This window comes from Chelon labrosus (assembly GCF_963514085.1).
Source record: "Chelon labrosus genome assembly, chromosome: 8".
NCBI classification, from domain to species: Eukaryota; Metazoa; Chordata; class Actinopteri; order Mugiliformes; family Mugilidae; genus Chelon; species Chelon labrosus.
In genome coordinates this window covers 6,703,135-6,721,856 of record NC_140358.1, presented here as the reverse complement: position 1 = coordinate 6,721,856, position 18,722 = coordinate 6,703,135, and the positions used below count along the sequence as shown (strand labels likewise).

At 38.1% G+C, this 18,722-nt stretch overlaps 2 protein-coding genes across 2 annotated transcripts; one reads left to right on the top strand and one right to left on the bottom strand.

Moving 5' to 3' along the window:
* The first annotated feature begins 225 nt into the window (after positions 1-225).
* On the top strand, positions 226-5,458 carry znf518b (zinc finger protein 518B). The gene is made up of 2 exons (XM_084549977.1): positions 226-347; positions 723-5,458. Exon 2 carries the CDS (start codon positions 889-891, stop codon positions 3,322-3,324), a length of 2,436 nt encoding a protein of 811 aa, XP_084406103.1. The 5' UTR covers positions 226-347; positions 723-888; the 3' UTR covers positions 3,325-5,458.
* Positions 5,459-6,447: 989 nt separating this feature from the next.
* On the bottom strand, positions 6,448-18,446 carry clnk (cytokine dependent hematopoietic cell linker). The gene is made up of 16 exons (XM_084549241.1): positions 18,361-18,446; positions 15,280-15,320; positions 13,427-13,580; positions 12,555-12,607; positions 12,386-12,440; positions 11,056-11,175; positions 10,893-10,986; positions 10,722-10,802; positions 10,553-10,577; positions 9,142-9,169; positions 8,953-9,034; positions 8,860-8,876; positions 8,690-8,784; positions 8,499-8,576; positions 7,884-8,039; positions 6,448-7,806 (listed from the first exon to the last, which is right to left on the bottom strand). Exons 2-16 carry the CDS (start codon positions 15,280-15,282, stop codon positions 7,654-7,656), a joined length of 1,194 nt encoding a protein of 397 aa, XP_084405367.1. The 5' UTR covers positions 15,283-15,320; positions 18,361-18,446; the 3' UTR covers positions 6,448-7,653.
* Positions 18,447-18,722: the final 276 nt, after the last annotated feature.

Sequence of the window (18,722 nt, the reverse complement as noted above, 5' to 3'; positions counted from 1 at the left end):
AACACGACTTTCACAACAACATGTGTAACAACCTAGTTTTCTGAAATATAGTACGTATAAATCAAAATATATAAAACGTTCAAGGGCGTGTTATCAGCAAAATAAGGGAATTAATTTTGTTCGAGGGTTTTATTTTTATCCCATGCTCTTATAGTGGAAACCAGTGTAGCTACTTCCTGGGTTTGTTTTTGCTAGCTACTGATGGCTAACAAGCTGAACCAAAGCGGCTCGGTTAGCCGCGTTGGCAAGCGCTAGTATCACCTCCAAAGAAGGGATTTATTCTTTATTTATCCACTCGAAAAAAATATATAACGGATCAAAACGCTGTTTCACAACACATTGGCCAGGTATGTGTAAGTCAATTGCCTCGGTTACAAACGTAAACAATTGAAATGCAGGCCGTCGTTTTCGCTACACCCCCTGTTGAGGTTAGGTACGGCCTTTTCATTACGCTCCAGGGAATACAGCTCGGGACGTCAGTAGGAAAATGCAAATACAGATAGCTATATTTTGTTAGCTTAGACTTATTCTGTTTTGGCACGCTTATAGTTTGCCTACCGTAAAAATAGATGTGTGCAAGCGACAAAAATGCTGCATGAGCTGAGCTTTAGGGGAAGGAGGGGCTTTATGGGCCTCATCTTCATATCAGCTCTGTGTCTTGTCAGGTTCATTCACAGATTTCGCCTCTAAAGCGTTTTTTTTATTATTCCTGCCTTTCACAGGGAGGAGGTACCTGATTTCAGAATTAAGGGTTGCATCAGTCTCTGCCTCCAAGAGGGACAAAACCCGGGACATCAGGTGAAGATGGATGTTTACTTCAAGGTATAATTGCTGCCTTGGAATTCGTGAGACTTGCTGCCAGATGACTAGCAGACCTCCCCACTCACCATGAAGCCTGTCAGCTATCAAAGCATGCCATCAACGATGAATGGTGGACACCCAAATTTGCCACTGGAACATTTATTAACCACGTCGAAGGTGATGTATTGTGAGAAATGTGGATTTGCTTCTATGGACCCAGCACAGTTTAAGAAGCACATGATGGAGCACATGGGGCCACCATATTACTGTGTGTATTGCAACTATGTCTCCCTCAGTGAGGCAGAGTTAAATGAGCATTTGAAGCAACACAATTCAAAGTATCCATTCAAATGTCCTCACTGTGGACAAGGTTACATGAGAAGGCTGTGCCTTGTGAAGCACATCGAACGTTTGCATAGCAAAAACATAGGTCAAGGACCCGCTAAGCTTGCCATGACAAAAAGCCCACAGGTCCCTGTCTCCAGTGCCTTAACAAGTGTGCCAGCAGCTGATCCTTCACCTCTTCGACCACTTGTTCGGGTAACAGTACCAACTTCAAGTGCATCTGCTGTCAGATTGGGAAAAGATGAACAGAGAGGGAAAACACTGGACACAACTGTAACAAATGCCACTAATGGTAGTGCCGAACTTTTGTCCCCTTTGCATGGACTCATTCATCACAACAGGGCTCTAACGGTTTCTCTGCCAGAGGAAGTAACAATTCCCGCTGGCTGCTTGGTTGAACTTGTTGAAGTAAAAACTGTTAACGGGACAAAAGAGCTAAAGCTGAGGCTCGTCTCTCAACAAGAAAATACATCTGTGATCAAGGACACAAGGACTGCATTTTCTCAAACCACTGCTCTGGGGAAGCGGTTATCATCCACCCTGAATCATCCAAACGCAATGAGGTCAACAAGCATGGGCATGTGCACAATTAACAGGAAACAGTGTGAAACCAAGACAGTAAATGTGGAGCGTCCTGTCCCAGTCAGTATTTCCAACAACATCCCAAATGTAGTGAGTAAAGAGAAGAGTGGACTGAAAAGAGCATCACCAGAAATAATCAACTTGGAGAGTAATACGGTCCTCCCAAACAAGGTTCCCAAGTGCATGCTCAATCCCGTGAGAGAAGGAAACGGTGGAATCAGAGTTACACAGACAGCAGCGCCCATCTCCATCAGGGGTCCCAGCAGGTTGAATACCACCCTGCATTCAGACGGCATGGGCACAAGTGTTTGTCCAAGAGTGGTGGATGAGAGAAAGAATCTAATTCCAGAGCATTTAAAGAGCATCCCACCCAGGAGGGTAACGTGTGCCAAAAACAGCCCTAGAGATGTGTCAATGGCTGTCAAAGTGGAACCCAGGGCAATCTGCCTCAAAACCAACACTGTTTCAAAAACTATGAAAGAGGCAGTGTCCTTGAACCAGCAGAGGTTTAAATCAGCTTCTCCCTCCTTTAGTGTTCCTAAAGCAAGACCTTCTGCAACTTTAGTGAACAAGGATAATGCTGCAAATCAGTCTTTTCCACAATCCAGGACTCTAAACAAGCCTTTAACAGTCAATGTACCTGTCCTTCCTAATCACACAAAATCAAAAGTCACGACTTGGACCCAGGATATTAGCTCTAATGACACAGCAAGAGAAGTCTCGGAACCCAAGAGTTTTCCCGTCATTTCTTCTGTGTTTTCATTAAGTCAACAGCCAGAGGATGCCCAAGGTTCCATGCAGCCGCTCGTAATGGCTCTACGAGGCATAGTGATGGATAAAAGTAACAGTTCTAGTAGTATACCTGCAGATCCTGTTAAGATAACAAACAGCGCTGACAAGACTCCAACGTCAGGGCCTTGTGTGTTGCAAGTGGCCACAAAAAAAAGATCTTATATCCGTGACCTGTTATTGACAGATTGTACAAGTGAGTCTGTAAAAGTTGAAGAGCATGATAAGCACTCTCATACATCGCCCCACCCCAACCATATCCATGTCAAGAAGGAAAAAAGTAGCACTACGGCAACAGGCAACATTAATAAATGTACTCCCATTCCCGCTTCAAAATCTTCAACGGATGAGGAATCTAAACTTGCCTCAAACGTAGAAACACCTGCTGCCACAGATCCTCTACAACAAGTGGACAGAAATGAGCTTGACATCCCCTCAAAGTTCCTGACTGTCTCTCTGAAAAGGGTACAAGTAGGTGTGTGGAAAAAAAGCAAAAAAGGACTGAAACTTAGAATATCCAAATATAAGACTCAGGTACCCATGGGCAGCGTGACTGACTGTACAGTTATCTACCCGATGCCATTGAAGGTGGACCAGCTGGTCAAACGGCCGGGTCCAAACCAGCCAGTGGTGGTGCTCAATCATCCAAAGCCCCGGGTGTCTGTACAGGGGGCGAGAGCAGAGACGTTTGCGAACACAGGAGCCTCTGAAGTGGTTCCAAAGTGCCAAATCCTAAAAATGAGACTGAGCAAAGTGATGGGACAGAAGTATGAAGTGATGGGTTGCACTGTTAGAGTCTTTCCATGAATGTATCAGACAATGCATCAATGGACTGAAGTGTATATTTATGAGAAAATAACTAGAGTTACAGTGGAAAGATGTTAGCTTCTAAAACTTAAAAATGTTAAGAAAACTATTTTCTTCAAGGGAGCATAAGATTAAAGAAATATTGACATCTGAGTGTCACTGAATATGGTCTAATATGTATTATATGAAATAATCAAGTGGAGTGAAATGAACATTGAGTGTCTGCCATTGACCTGTTTCACAGCAAACATTTTGACATGCCACAGTAGCGAAAACAGTTGAAAACAGAAGATTTTATTCTGATACGTTGACCACACAAAAGTAGGACCTCCCCTCTGACAGGAATGCAGCCGTTTTTAGCTCACCTGTGTTTGTGATAAGTCAAGATGCCTGTCATGAAAAGGGTCTACAATAGATGTCAGTCCGTAACACACAATTGTATTAGAAGTACTGTTTCAGAAGTTTGAGAAACTTGTAGATCTGTCAATGACATTAATGCATGGTATTTGATTAAATAGCATAAATTCTTTTATTATTTTTTTAATCCATGTCACTGATAGTTCATGGTTCGCCTAGTATTTTCATGCTGCAACCTGAAATAGGTGTCCACCATGGGTATTCAGTTGGCAAACGATGAAGTATTTGGTACGACATTACTGATCGAACCTGACTGAAAAATGGTCAGATTTAAGTAAAAGTCCTAATTTTTCAGTTCTTTGTCTTCATAGAAGTACAATAAAACTAAAATGTCAATTTCCAGTCATTGTGTTTGGTGAAGCTCTTCACTAATAACCTCGTAATGTCCAAAAGACTCCACTTTCAAAAGCTCCTCCAAGTTTGGCCGGGGAAGTGTGGGTTCTGTAGTGGTGGGTTCAAGCAATTTCTTTCAGTTGGTCATCACTGTCAAGTTCATTAAAAGAAACACACTAATGAAAAAGCTACTGCAAGGTGTCACTAGTAGTATTAAAACTAAGGTATACATTCCAATGTGTTTCTATTTCTATTCATATGGATATCTTATGGTTTTCCAGTTGTACATCATTTGTTTTGTAAAATTACATGTCACGGTTGTAGTGTAAACCATGGGTATTATGGAATGTGATCCAGTTTAATACCAGTATTTACCACTTTGCTGGCCATTATTGGTAATAATCCAGATGAAGGCAGAGGTGGAATGCAAAGGTGAACTTTGGCGGCTTAAAGTACAAAAGTCCTAAAGAAACAGGAATATTTTAGATTATTGAAGTATTCTGAATAAACATTGAAAGGCGTTCTTGAAGTCCCCAGAGATCAAGTCTCGCAGGAACAGACTGATGGCGTTACATTTAGTAGCCTGATAATCTATGTTTCTATTTTGTTGTATAGTCTTGTGAATTACTGTATGATCTTTTTTCTTTTGGTGTTTTTATTGAATTCAGTGTGTAATTACTCAGACATGTTTTGCTTAACTTATTTGACTTCCCAGTCCTGAAAATGGCGACTCGAGTAGAGAATAGATAAAAGTAACCCAAACTGTAACGGAGAGAAAATTGTGTACATTTTTTATTTTGTATTCTCCTGCCATGATTTTACTCAAATGTCCTTACAACCTGTTGTATATTTTTCAAAAACATCAAACGAACATGAGCTATCTCCTATCCAGAGACGGATCTCTTTCTCTTATTTTGACAGCATTAATCATGCCTGTGTGTTCTTGTTTGTAATATAATCACAATGTATGAGGTGCTAGACCTATAATTAAATTTATAGGGTTTGGTTGCCCCTACTTTTTACTGTGTACATATGTTTTTGATCACATTCAGATTTTATTGTGTATATATATATATATCTATATCTATATCTATGAATATAGAAAGTGATAACTGTTCATACTAAGTAGGGAATGGCCTCATCTGCACCAACACTTAGCTTTCCTTACACTGCAGTGTCTGAAGCTGCTGTGCAGTGTTTGTTATATATCATTACTTTCTAAAAGTTTTACTTTGCCTTTAATTTACTCCTCATTTGTGTCAGAATTATCCATGTTCCAGTTAAGTGTTTTTTGGGGTTTATTACATTCTCAGTGTTCATTATCACTGTTATGCTTTTATAATAACAATTGTGTGACTCCAATTTTTTTCTATTAAAAACGTTAAATATATGATCACAGTGTCAATGCCATGTTTATTTTTCTTTTTTTCTCAGTTTAGGTCAGCAGGTTTTTAACCAACTGAGGTCATCTCAAAGCCTTTAGAGGCATAAATTATTTCCACCACATCCATGTTGATTTGTCCTAGAAGAGAAAGTGCAGGTGTTCTTAATAACGTTAATTCCAGGTTCTTTGTGTCAGTGGGCCATCGTGGACAACATCAGCAACCCTGCAGTCAAAGCAGCTGGATGGATTTCAGCAATTAACTTCTCAAAATACAATACGTGAGGTGGAAAAGGCTTATTATTTGTCACTGCAAAATGAAAAACCCTCCAGGCTCCAGTGTTTATGCACACACGGTTAAATAAAGAGTAAACCTACCTCCTCCCATTCTCACCACCTTCTACAGAGGTACTATAGGGAGCATAGTGACCAGCTGCATCTCTGTCTGGACAGGGGCTTGTAGTGCCTCTGACTGGAAGTCCCTACAGAGGGTGGTGAGGACAGCGGAGAAAATCATCGGGACTTCACTTCCACTCATCCAGGACATTGCAAAGAAACGCTGTCTGACAAAGGCCCAAAACATCTCCTCAGACCCCTCACACCCCCAACATGGACTGTCGCTGCTGGCCTCTGGAAGGAGGTTTCACAGCCTACAGAGCAGAACAGCCAGGTTCAAAAACAGTTTCATCCCGTATGCCATAAGACTGCTTAACGCATTATAAACCCATACATTTTAATTACCCTGCAATTAAAATGTGCAATAATATTTATCTCTATTTTTAAGTTTTTTATATGTATATTTATTCTATTTTGTAAATACCGTTCCTGTAAATTGTATATACCGTTTCTGTCAATATTCCTGCTGTACTCTGAGCCATTGCACCGAAATTTCATTTTGATGGAAATCTAAGTGACAAATAAAGTCTGTCTAAGTCTAAACTGACAAAACTAAACCTTTATTGATTTATAATTTCTGTCACATTCTTTCAAATATACAACCACTAATAAAATAGAATAAAAAATTATGTTTCAGGTTGACTGGTGGTTGATGAACACAACTAAGTGAACTTCCTTGGTTTGGTTATTTCCATTTTTCTGGTTCTTCGGCAAAATACATCATCAGTCATCATCAAAATAATTATTAACACTATATTGTATCTTACAGCAAATGTTACTGATTACAGACACCGTGAATATTGTATGTTTGAAATTTAAAGTAGGTGATATTAGGTAAGTCACTCCTATTTGACCAACAAGCTACAACACTTGCTTACAGTTTAATATGAAAGTAATTATATTATTACAATACAAACACTTAATACCGCTGGATAATTAGTACATCTACGCTAACTACTTGAGTTAAATTTTATCTGTTATGCCGTTTAATTAAATAAATCCTAAGAATACACCTTGTTAGCCTGTTAGCTCCTTGTTAGGAAATTCTAACCACCATTCTGAAGCACTATTAGTATCCATGGCAACAGCACTAGCTACAGTTACTATTTGCTAGCAATTAAGCTAACTATAAAGCGGACCTGGTGATGGGAATTGTTAACTACTATATTTTATTTTTAGTTAGTCTAAGTTATTAATATTTGTGTCTATAAATAAGTCACTTTCAAACAAAGGTCTTATTTCCTGTCATGAGACCCACAAACAAATTCAACAGCTAGCTAACGAGCTAATCAGCAAAGAAGATATAAATCACATTTCTGCTATGAATAGAAAAATTAGAAAAAATCAGCGAGCCAATGTTGATTTAGTGGCATACACCAACATTTTTAACGTGCATAAATGAGTGCTTCGTTTTTTTATAAATAGGGCAAAAATCACTATAGTCAACTGATTAATACATAGATTGATTAATTTATTTTGCAAGTGTAAATGTTGTTTATTCAGCCTTAAGATATATTCTTTAATTAGTTTTTTTAAATTAAATATTTTCTGCTTTGCAACTATTTTCTGACACTCTAACACTCTAATTACATATGTAATTAATTTAAAAAAGATAATATAAAAACCAAAATAATAAAAATTGGGGCTATGAAATTTACTTCAGAGCAACATAAAATATAGACAATTTTTTTTCATCATGCTCAAAAGGATAATATAGGCTAACTACTATAAACTGGATGCTTTAGGTCACAGACAATAGCTACACTGCAGGATGTGAAGAACCAGATGGAAAGGTGCATTTGTTATCGCAGCAGCAGGTCAACATCACTTTTCGTTACTGGACATGTCAGCACACAGTTTTCTGGGTGTTTGTTTCCAGGCAGATTTCTCCCGCTGACGAATATTATTGGAAAAATGGAGTGGAACTTGATGATGTCTGCTACGGTGTCAAACATCTGAGGAGAGAGAAGATTATATATGGATATATCGTAGTAAATATAATGCTTGTTCATTCTGTTATTTGTCCACTCACATCGTTTGAACGTTGTCCCGTTCCCAGTGCATACTTGGAGGTGCTCTCGATGAAGCGGATTTTGACATTGTAAACCTTCTTCTCGTGATACACAACCAATACCAAGGGTTCACTGTGGTTGCTGTGGGAACAGTCTCGTACCAAAAATGCCCCATCCTAATAGACAGATAGATAATTAGATACTTTATTTATCCCATGGGAATAAATAAATATTAGGAGTTACAAAACAAAGACATTTTATATGGACAATAATCCTGACTGAAACCACAATCATAGATGTTGCTTTAGAGGTGATGGTAGCAACAAGCTTAGCTGTTATCTGTTAATGCTCTGTAGTGGTACTATTAAATTCCAGGTTTTGCTTTTGTAGCAATTGAGAGATTACCCCATATATTTTAATGCCTCATCAGCCAAATCTCAGTCTTGTGGTGTTCTCAAATGTTTTGTCCAGGGCACGATGCTAGTTGCACTTACTTCCTCTTTAGGAAATATTAATAATTGTTAATCATTTTTTGTATTTTATTGCAAAAAGAAATGGAAGGAACTTAATAATTGTTTTCTCCAGCTCAGCTCCCAAAGCTTTAGATGTATTCAGTTCATTTCACATGAAGATACCTTGTTCACCAGATGTAAGGCGTGCTCAGCATCTGCTCGATTACAAGACCCAACGTACCAGTCCTCCTCACTGTAGGTCTGCCAGTAGAGTTCAGTAATTAGGGATTTTACAGCTACTTCACACAGTGTCATAAACAGGGCAATGTAATTCTCCATTTTATAATCAGTTTGGGTTATCTGAGCATGTTTACCTGTTGAGGTTTTGCCATCGGTACGAAGTCATGCTGGTCAATGTCTTCCTTAGTCTGAGGCCACTCATGGTGCTGACGTTTTGACGGCACCCTTTCTTTAAAAAGACATGAACCCTGACTTATTTAATCAGAAACTTTCAAAAGTTCATAATCATCTCTGACATACTTACCGAAGTTCTCTTGTGACCTAAATAAAGGAAGAAAAGCACATGTACATCAGATGTGACTTCAAATGATGTAAGTCTGAAAAATTAAAGGCATACCTTTCTAAGTTATGGGTCTCCAAATCCAAAGAATGTCTTTGGTTGGTGTGAAGGCTTGAAACTCTGTCAGCACTGTGTGAACCTAAAAAATGCATTCAACAATGTTAAAAGTATGAAACCACTTTCTCACATAAATGGTAAATGAATTTGTTTTATTTATTTATTATATATTTCTTATACATATCTTACCTCTGCTTTGTGGTGAACTGAATTCTCCCTATTAAAAAAAAGGCTATTAAAAACAGAATACAGATTCCTTTGTTGTTTATATAGCAGACATCTGACTGCAATGTAGACCAAGATGAGGAAGTTACAATGATTTATTTTTGTTTAATTCCTAAAAGTGGATAAATGTAAGGAAACTCTTCTCCACAGCCGGGTGAATAAGGGACTCAGGATCTGCCAATGGTCTTTCATCTGCCACCATAAAGGTGTCAACACGACACTAACCAGTTAAGAACTGGCCTTCTCACACTCAGGGAAAAAAGGCTTGGTTTTGGCACGACAATAAAACATCAAGAGATTGAGCAAATAGCGACCCATCCGTCTTTTTGTGGAATGCAAAGAGGACGCAATAAGTCACTCTCATCTTTCCTTGTCCGCATTCACTCTAGATAAGATGTTTGAAGGCATCAGTTGTAAATCCATTACATTCCTGAGGTATATCTGAAATGTGCATCTAGCTGCGCAAGTATCCTGAACCCCAAACTATTACTCAGTGTCATCATATTGCTGAGATATAAATTTTCCCATTAAATATATTTTCAGTGTGTCAATTTGACCACAGTGATATAGTAAGCCCTTTGATAATTATGCCTTGGAAAGAGATATACTTCTCACTTACCTGAGACTGTTTCTTTATAATTAGTGATGTTTAGTCTATTTTTCACGTACCAGTAGTATTAGAAAGCATACTGACCCACAGGTTATATTGAATGACTGATTGTGTTTAAAAGCGTATTTCAGTTTAAACCAGATAATTTTATTTCATGTGCTGCAAGTTCAGGCTATGATACATCTGGAATCACTAACTGATGGCTCATGGAGTAGATGACTCTTTCGTGTGAATCCCAAAGGTTGCGTAAAGAGAGCCAGAAACCAACCACTGAACATGAGCCAGCTTGTTGACAAAGAAGTAGAATGAACTTTACCTCTGTTTGCTATAATGAAAGCTGATGTGATATAACATTCATCCATATTATTATATAAGAACGAGCTAATTAGGCCCCTATATGTTTTGTTTTCACTTGACATTAAATTGTATTGCATGCTTTTTATCACCGTCACCAAATCAAGTAAACACATTATCAAAATGACCTCATTATACTGTATGTTCATGGATTCATTCAAGGCACTTCTGATACTTCTTACAATGAAACTAATGAAACTAATTAATATTATTATGCTAATGTCTCAGATGAAATTGAATACAAATCTGAATAACCAAAGTGCAATTAACGCTACATTTGACAGTGCAGACCAAAATAACTTTCAAGAAATCATGATAAAAATATCAGTAGGAACAGACGAGGAATTATCAAGTGATTAAACAGAGCTGCTGAGCTATGATTAAAATAATTTAATTATTTTATATACTTACATTATTGGCCACCTTTTGTTGTGCACTGAAATACAAAAAACAAACGTATACATGACATGACATCTGCTTCATCAATAAAAAGCCTTCAGCCCTTTCAGTAATTTATTTTTCAGCCAACAGATGGTGCCAATGCTACACTGCACAAACTGTAATCGACAGTGTTTCTCACCTCCTGGAGGGTTCACGTAAAGTCGGTCCAGGCAGGTCTTTGGCCAACTCCGAGCTAAAAGGTGGAGGTGATGGAGAGCCCCTGAATGAAGACAGACTCAAGGTGTAAGTCCATCCAAAACGCATTTAAAAAACAGCAATGAACAACTTTAATAGTAACTAAGCAAGTTACCTGTGTGCGTGCTGCGGCGTTAGAGAGAGAGAGAAGTGATCACAGGATTTAATGAGTTGCAATAGACAACAAAATCTCAACAATACACTGTTTACTGTGCAACACAGGTGTTTACCCGATCTTCTAGCTGCACAGGCAGGAGCCTTTTATCTGTAAATGCAACATATGAATATTTGAGACATTTTTATGACTTCGACAAACAAAATGTTTTCAGTTATTATTGTTTTGTTACCTAATCTGGTGTTTCGTTTGCCCGGTTTCAGGTCTCTATTAATAGCAGGTCCTGGGAATACAAAGGTGTAAGTAAGTAAGTAATTACTTATTAAGTTACAAGCAACTTCACTCTCAGCTTAGACCCAATCTAAAGAAAACAATTTAAGCATACACTCATACTGGTTACTTAGAGGGAGGTTTTGTTCAAAGTAAGATTAGGCATTTTGTCTGAAATCTATCTCTGCCATTTCTGCATGCTGTTGCAAACTGCAAGGTTTTCTTATTCTTATTATTCTTATTCTTATTATCTGAAAATGATCTATTGCAGAATTACATTTCCTAAGCCAATAGAGGTAAGGAGCTGTAACCCTGTTAGTAAAAATCTTGTAGTAGCTGCTTTAATTAAGTCTTTCTCTGCATTTTGCCCACCAGTATCTGCTCTTAGTCTAGTGTAGACACTGGTATACAACATCTCCTAATGTCAAAAAACCTTTGAAAAAGTGATTTCTATTAAGCCTATGTGTAACATTCTTGTGAGTTGCTATACGTCACACAGACTTAAGAGTTGCTGGATATTATGTTAAAGCAGTGTTCCTGTAAAAATGCAACCAGAAAAAAACTTAAACTATTGTTTAGTTGTAGTTCCTGAGGAGCCCTCCAGTGGGTAGTTAAGGAGTCTCTGGTACTGTTTGTCTGAAAGTGGCTACTGCTGTACAGATGTTACTGCCTAACATTTTACAATAGAGTTGCCTATATTGACATCCAGCATCTTCCAAGAAATAAAAAAATAATAGTATTCAGTTCATTTAGAGCTGTGTTTCTGGCACCATGACAAATATTTAATAATGTTTAACATCTATTTTAGTCCCTGTTTGATTTTGTTGAAAAAAAGTTCTATTTATTCAGCTATGTTTATTAGCTCATTGCTAACTGTTTGTCATTATGACATATAGGAGATACTGAACCATTCAGTAAATGTGTGATAAAACCAGTTCAGTGTACTAAAAGACTAAAAACCTCTACAAAGGTAAACGGTATTTCTCAGTGTTTTCATCTATGAGCCACACTTAAATATTCCATATAAACATTTGAAGTGATGTTAAATAGGATGGTGACCCTGTGTAGCTTTGCCTGAGCAGCAGCAGCCCAGAGAAATGTCACATGGTCAATGAATGGACTGTTTATGTGTTGATTGCATTTGATATCTTTATCAGATAGCTAACATTAGGTCATATTTGACACCATAGAACGTCTGTAAAAGCGAAGCATTTATTTAATACCTGGAATATGTGGTGCCTTTCTGGGTGGACATCTGGGACGAATGTTGGAGTTAACCTGATTGATTAGAGAGCAGAACATAATATATATTATACAATTATATAAAAGGATAACCAGTACACTGGTTGAGTTGGTGCCGTCATTAAAGAACAAGTAAAACTGAAGCCTTACAGGAGAGAGTGATGAAAGGCTCTGAGCAGACGCTGACCTTGGAAGATCCCTGTCTTGAAAGCAAAAGAAACTGTCATTGCTACACTTTCATCAGTGACAGTAATGATAGTAGTTTCAGTAGTTTTAAACCGCCTTTGAGCTTGTATCATTCTCGTAACTCGGTTGATGCAGGCCCCAGATGTACCCTTCAGCAGCAGGCTGTATTGATTACAGAGGGAAAATACTCCAAGTGTGAACACATTTAAAAGCCACATTCACTATAAAGTTGTAGGCGTGCCGCTGTGAGGCTCCTGGCTGTGGGCCTCATCCACGCAGGAGAGTAAAGGGAGTCTGTTCACACTACATGCTTCCCTCTTTCCCCCCTCGGCTCCTGGATAATTGTAATCTCCCGCAGCCTGACTCAGCCGACAGATGGCCCCGGAGACCCACTGGCAGATCATGCTCACTCAGCATGAACTCTTTCTCTCAGATCCACGCTGCTTTCATTCTCACCACAGTTTGTGGCGGAGCTGCTCTTATTTTTTATTTTTTTTTCTCCCCGCACTTCATTCAGCTTCATTCTAATTATATTCACTGGAGCTTTTCTGTGTGGGAAAGTGAAATATACGCAGCCTCATTGTGTCAGCTAAAGTGCTTAAAGCTGAAGTTTGGGACTTAGTAGTTCTATCTTATGGTTTTGTATGCTTATTTTTTGCATTGTAGTTTCATGATATGAGGAATAATGATAGCTGGGCAGGTTAACATGCGTAACAAATCAGACTTACTTTTTTAAAACTCACTTTATTGAAAAATCATAAAAGTCAAACTAAACTAGAGCTCTACGAAATACTAAAACTGAAAGAACAGGAAGTGAAAACGTGTCTTTTGTCTACCTGCGTACTCTCTCTCATCATCTATGGGCCTCGCAGGAAGTATGTGCACATTGTGCACTTCCTCATGGGCATCCACCTCGTCGTACACATACTCCACTACATCATTGTGGCTACCACATCTTTGAGTTCTGTTCCTGTCTGCCCAGCTGCGATCCTGTGAAGAGAAAGTTGCAGCTTCTTAATACTGGAAGTGTACTGTAAGCAAGGAAACATACAGGTAGTGTTTCATTCTATGTGCATATATGGCACTGACAAGCACAGGAAGCTAAGTGTTGCACCACAACCTGCTGGTTGTCTCTCAGGGATTTCCTTTTTAAATCGTGCAGTACTTCTTCACAGTCATCCTACATGCTATACCTTACATATTTATAGTCTGTGAGACAATGTCAAATAACAACAATTCATAGAAAATGAATACATGACTCAAAGTGAATTGAGGCTTTTTTTGTGTACCTGTGAAGTAGCTAGAAAAATGTTTGAGATTAGGATGAACAGACTATTAGTGGGGGCATCATCACCAGTCAAACCAGATTTTCTCCAGTCGAAATTGATGTTTGTATCCAGCAGATGCTATGTCGCCATTAGGCGTGAATATTTTGCCACAGTAGGGAAATGTTGCTTTCAGGAAACCATGTGGCCATGTTTTCTACATGTCACAATGGACCCTTTTGAGGATCAGTGTTTTTATACAATGACCACATGTTTGGCCATGTATGTGAGAATTCTATGCTTTCATTTTATGTACCTGAAGCACTATGTATTATTCAGAAAACTGGAAATTGTGCAAGACAAGATTGCATCAACAAATCCTCTAGTGCTGAACAATGATAACATGGTTTTATTGAGACTGAGACTGCATGAAAGTATCAGAGTAGCTTACTTAATCACACCTAAACAGTTAAAAATCTATAACTGTCCACCTGACAAAACGACCTGTATTATGTAGCATTTCATTTTAGATTGGTGCCTTTTTCAAGAAATATTATAAAATGTTGACAGAATTTCCCTCAATTCAGAACTTCATGGTCATTTACAAAGTTCAATTCAAGAGTTTAATTAAAACAGTGCCCAGAGAGGCTAATGTTTGTGTAACGGCTTTTAAAAGATACTGTAACTGATCCCTCCCTGCAGCACGACCTCTGCAGCCCCACGTGGCTACAGTCTTTAAACCAGTGGATTCATATAGCCTACAAACAGATAAGGATAGTAGACATCATTATGAAACCTCTTTTTTCATGAAAAAAAGAAAAAAAAGAACAAAAAAATAAATCTGAGGTCTCTTAAAGCTCGAGATATAAAAAAAAACATTATTTTTCCAAGCTGCTTCTGAGAAGCGTCGGCAGTCTAAGAAGTTGGAAAGGACGTTTTGAAAAGCATCTGAAGGTAATGGTAGTCTTTCTTTATCAGAGACGAGTGCCTCAAGTAATATGTGCCATTCACAGTAACGCATTCATGTGGAACAAAAAACAAAAAACTTTTGGAGCCTCATATCCAAGACTCGTAATAGATGTATTCATCAGTGACATTATTATATGTATTAGTCAGTCATCTTCTTGGAGAAATGTTTACTGCATACATCAGTAAGACTAAATGTTTCATAATTTAAATTCAAAATTGATATTAATATAACCAAAAAAACAACAGCTGTAAATTGCATGAAAAATACAGAAATGTATATTCTTTTGGTTTTGTTTCTACTGTGCACTAACAATGACAGAGGGGAATCTCACTCTTTGCTCATTTCTTTGCTAAAAGGTAATTACACAGGGGGCTGCAGACTCCCAGAGCTTCCCCTGGGAACATTCATGCGGAACCAGCGGGAAAACGCTGCGGATACGAGCGCCATAACTCACCATTATCACAGCAGACTCATGACTGTTCCCTCTCTCCGCAGCTAACGAGGGGGTGAAACAAAAATGAAAAACATCATTAGTCGGGTGTTCTGCTAAAGAATGCAGCCTTCCAACACAGTTTGTCCTTGGACTTATCTTCCTCAACAGTTACACAGGCAGAAGGATGAGGTCTCTATATGCAATAAAACAGGGCTGTTTGTGGCCTCCTGCTGTCGCTGTCTGCCTTATATTTCTAATTTTAACTGCAAAGATAATTTATCTGAATTTATTTTTTACTACTGAAAGGTTTATTTCAAAACTTTAAATGATGATACTGTTACATGAACATAAAATTGACACTTTACACTTTCCACTGATTCTCAAGAATTAGTCAGTGATGCTAAAGAGATTTTCATATCTGTGTTAAGGACAACTGGTTCTCTGTAAAATACAAATTTAAGTAAAGATTACTTAAACATTATTAATACAATTCTTATATCAGTTCTGCTATGCTAGTGGTGAGGGACAACACTAGATATTTAAATAACGGTTTGCAATTATGGTGGCAATTTCAGTTTGTCTCTAATTAAAACTGTAATTATTCACATTAATTCACTGCTTAAAGGGCGATTTTGTAATGTTTGAAGGAACAACTAACACATCCCTGTCCAGTTCAACACACTCAATGGTTTGGCTGCTTTTACAGCTTGGTCTCATACAACAAGCTGCTTTGTTCCCTTGATTCCTGGAATATCATCTATTTTTACGCATTTGTGATCATCATTCATTTCGAACATTGTCTAGTTTGGCAAATGCGTAAATGAGGCTAATATCCGGTGAGCTAAAGAAAGAAGTTGAAATGCATAACTTATAAATGTAGACAAATCAAAAACGGCAATGATTGGGGGCTGGGGATGGATGTGGATGTGTAGGAGGAGGTTCCCTGAAACTGAAGAGTTCACAATAGCTCGTGGACTAGTTCATTCTAATCTGGGTGAACTGCTCCAAGCTTTATTGAGAAGTGTGAATTTGCACAACACTGACAACCAGTTGCTTTATGCACGGTGCAAGGCTAGTGTTGCAACTCATTAATATCAAATCTCACTGTTCACAGCTAATCACATAAGGCAGGGTTCTGGTCTGTGTCCATTAAAGCATATCTGCAGACGTCACTGTCTAGCTAGGACATTAAATGTCAGTAAAAGTGGACATTATCTGTTATTTTGGAATTATGATCTTCATCATAGACGCTCAAAAACTGGCCCATGTTCAATCTAGGTCAGACAGACCTGCAGGAAGTATCATCTATGTGTCTGCATGCATCAGTACAGCAGATAGGTAATGAAATAATGATAAAGGAAGTGGCAGTTTAATTAGATTTTTTATGCTTTTTGGAAGGTACAGTTGAGTGTCGTCAGTATATAATAGGACCCTGGACAGGACCTGGAGGAAATGTGACATAGAAGACTCAGAGTGATACTACTTTAAGGAGTGGCACTTGGGTCAGGCATGACACGTAGAACTACAGAAACGTCACAATATTTTTCTAAAACGATATCTCTGTAAGTGGAAGGAGCGTGAAGAGTCCCAACCTTTTTTACTTTTTTTTTACAATATTTATCTTAAAATCCGTCGGTTCAGTTGGATTTAAAAAGTGAAATCTGTGGATCATTTAAGATAAAGAGCACGACTTTTAGGCATCCACAATGTCTGAATCCCAGAGGAAGTAGTAATAAAGTTTAGATTTTTTGGGAGGAACATTTGGTAACTTAGTAAATTCTTCCTTGTTAAAGATTCAAATAAACAGAAATTAAGTCTCACGACGCAGCAACTTAAGAGCCAAAAGAAGATTGCTGCACTTGGATATTCACATTAAACTCTCTGCCCTGAGATAGAAATGTGTATATTTTTCACATATCTTTTGTCCAACTTTTGCCAATTTTTAATTTTTGTTTTTTTAAATCATTTTTCCAGCCGAGAGGCATAAACAGGAAAAGAAACACAAACCCAGGACCAATCCACCGCTCTCTGATTGACAGGATTTGATCTTTGGATCCCTTTTGGCTGTGAAGTAAAACCAAACAGGAAGAAGGAAGGAAACCTATCCAGAATAGAAGTTAGGACATTTGTGCAAGGCGTGGGGATTGTGAAAATGCCAGCATTTCTGACTACCAACTCAGAGTCCCCAAGGGAAGAGCTGCACTCAGTATCGGATTTGACACTCTGGTCCGACACTCAATGACTGGGCCACGGGTAGCAGGGTGTGATGAGACGTATGAAAAGGGAAGAGATTACATACAAGGAGCTAGCATCTGAGGTTGAGCAATTAGTCTGGAAAATAAACTTCTGCCTCAAGGAAACAGCATGCAGACAATATGGGGTAACTCAAACCACGAAACTACTTAAGGATTTGTGACCTGTCTTTGCTTCGGGCATTTGAGAAAGCATTATGTGGAAAGTGAAATTTAGCTCAGTTCAAGGAGGGAAACGAAATCAACAAGGCCTGGACGAGTAAACTCCGCAGATACTATGATTGTTACATAGATATTTACTGTAAGTTCTCTGCTTAGGTAATTTTTTGTCCAAATACTTGGGTGTTGAGTATTTTGTTTTATATATTCTCATGTCTGTGTACAGCACTTTGGCCAACCTCGTTGTTTTTAAAGTGCTTTATAAATAAAGATTGATTGATTGATTGATTGAGTTTGTTGTGTGCCGACTCATATATTTGTTCAAACCAAGATTTTTGGATCTTTTATTAAATTTGCTGAAGGTAATTTTTTGTCCAAATACTTGGGTGTTGAGTATTTTGTTTTTACTAGATTTAATAATTCCTGTGATTACACTTTCGTGAGTACATGGAAGTACTGAATTGCATGCATATCATTGTATATTTCATTAGCGTATGCAACTTAATTTAACCATACCATAGTTTTATATTTGCAATTTAGAGCAGTAGTTTTAACGAAAGCGAGAAGCCAAATTTCAGCAGAAATTAATACCTTTCGAAGCACCAATTTATGGTTTATAAATTCTCTGCTTTTGTGGTCTACCACGGCATACACACAGTTTTTATTCGGAGACAATTCAAAAGCTACATACCTTTTCTGAAGTCTTCTACAGTAATCACACTTGTCTCAGTGGGTGTCCAGAAATATCTGCCTCTTTGGTTTGTGTTTGGTTTCGCTTCGACGCTGACTGCCAGAGTGAAGCAGCCCACAGCAGCAACCTAAAATGACTTCCTGTGTGGTGAATAACTGGCCTATAACCTTCACAGTTATAGGCAGTACAAGGGCTGTCTGTGGAGGGCTTCTTTTTGTGCATCTTTGGTCTGATTGTACAGATCTTCATTTAGAAAGCTGTCAATTGAAAGAATGTACAGACAACTTTGTAAATGCATCGCTTGTTATACAGGAATTTTTTTTTTTTTTTTACTTACTTCTGAAGCAACTTTTCGCTATGTG

What these genes read in the sequence shown, in the direction of transcription:
- znf518b (XM_084549977.1), top strand. Translation starts at nt 889, where the DNA reads ATGAAGCCTGTCAGCTATCAAAGCATGCCATCAACGATGAATGGTGGA.
- clnk (XM_084549241.1), bottom strand. An exon ending in AAAGGCACCACATATTCCAG is followed by an intron (nt 11,176 to 12,385) that starts GTATTAAATAAA and finishes TTGTATTCCCAG; the next exon opens with GACCTGCTATTAATAGAGAC. An exon ending in CAGTTCACCACAAAGCAGAG is followed by an intron (nt 9,035 to 9,141) that starts GTAAGATATGTA and finishes TGCATTTTTTAG; the next exon opens with GTTCACACAGTGCTGACAGA.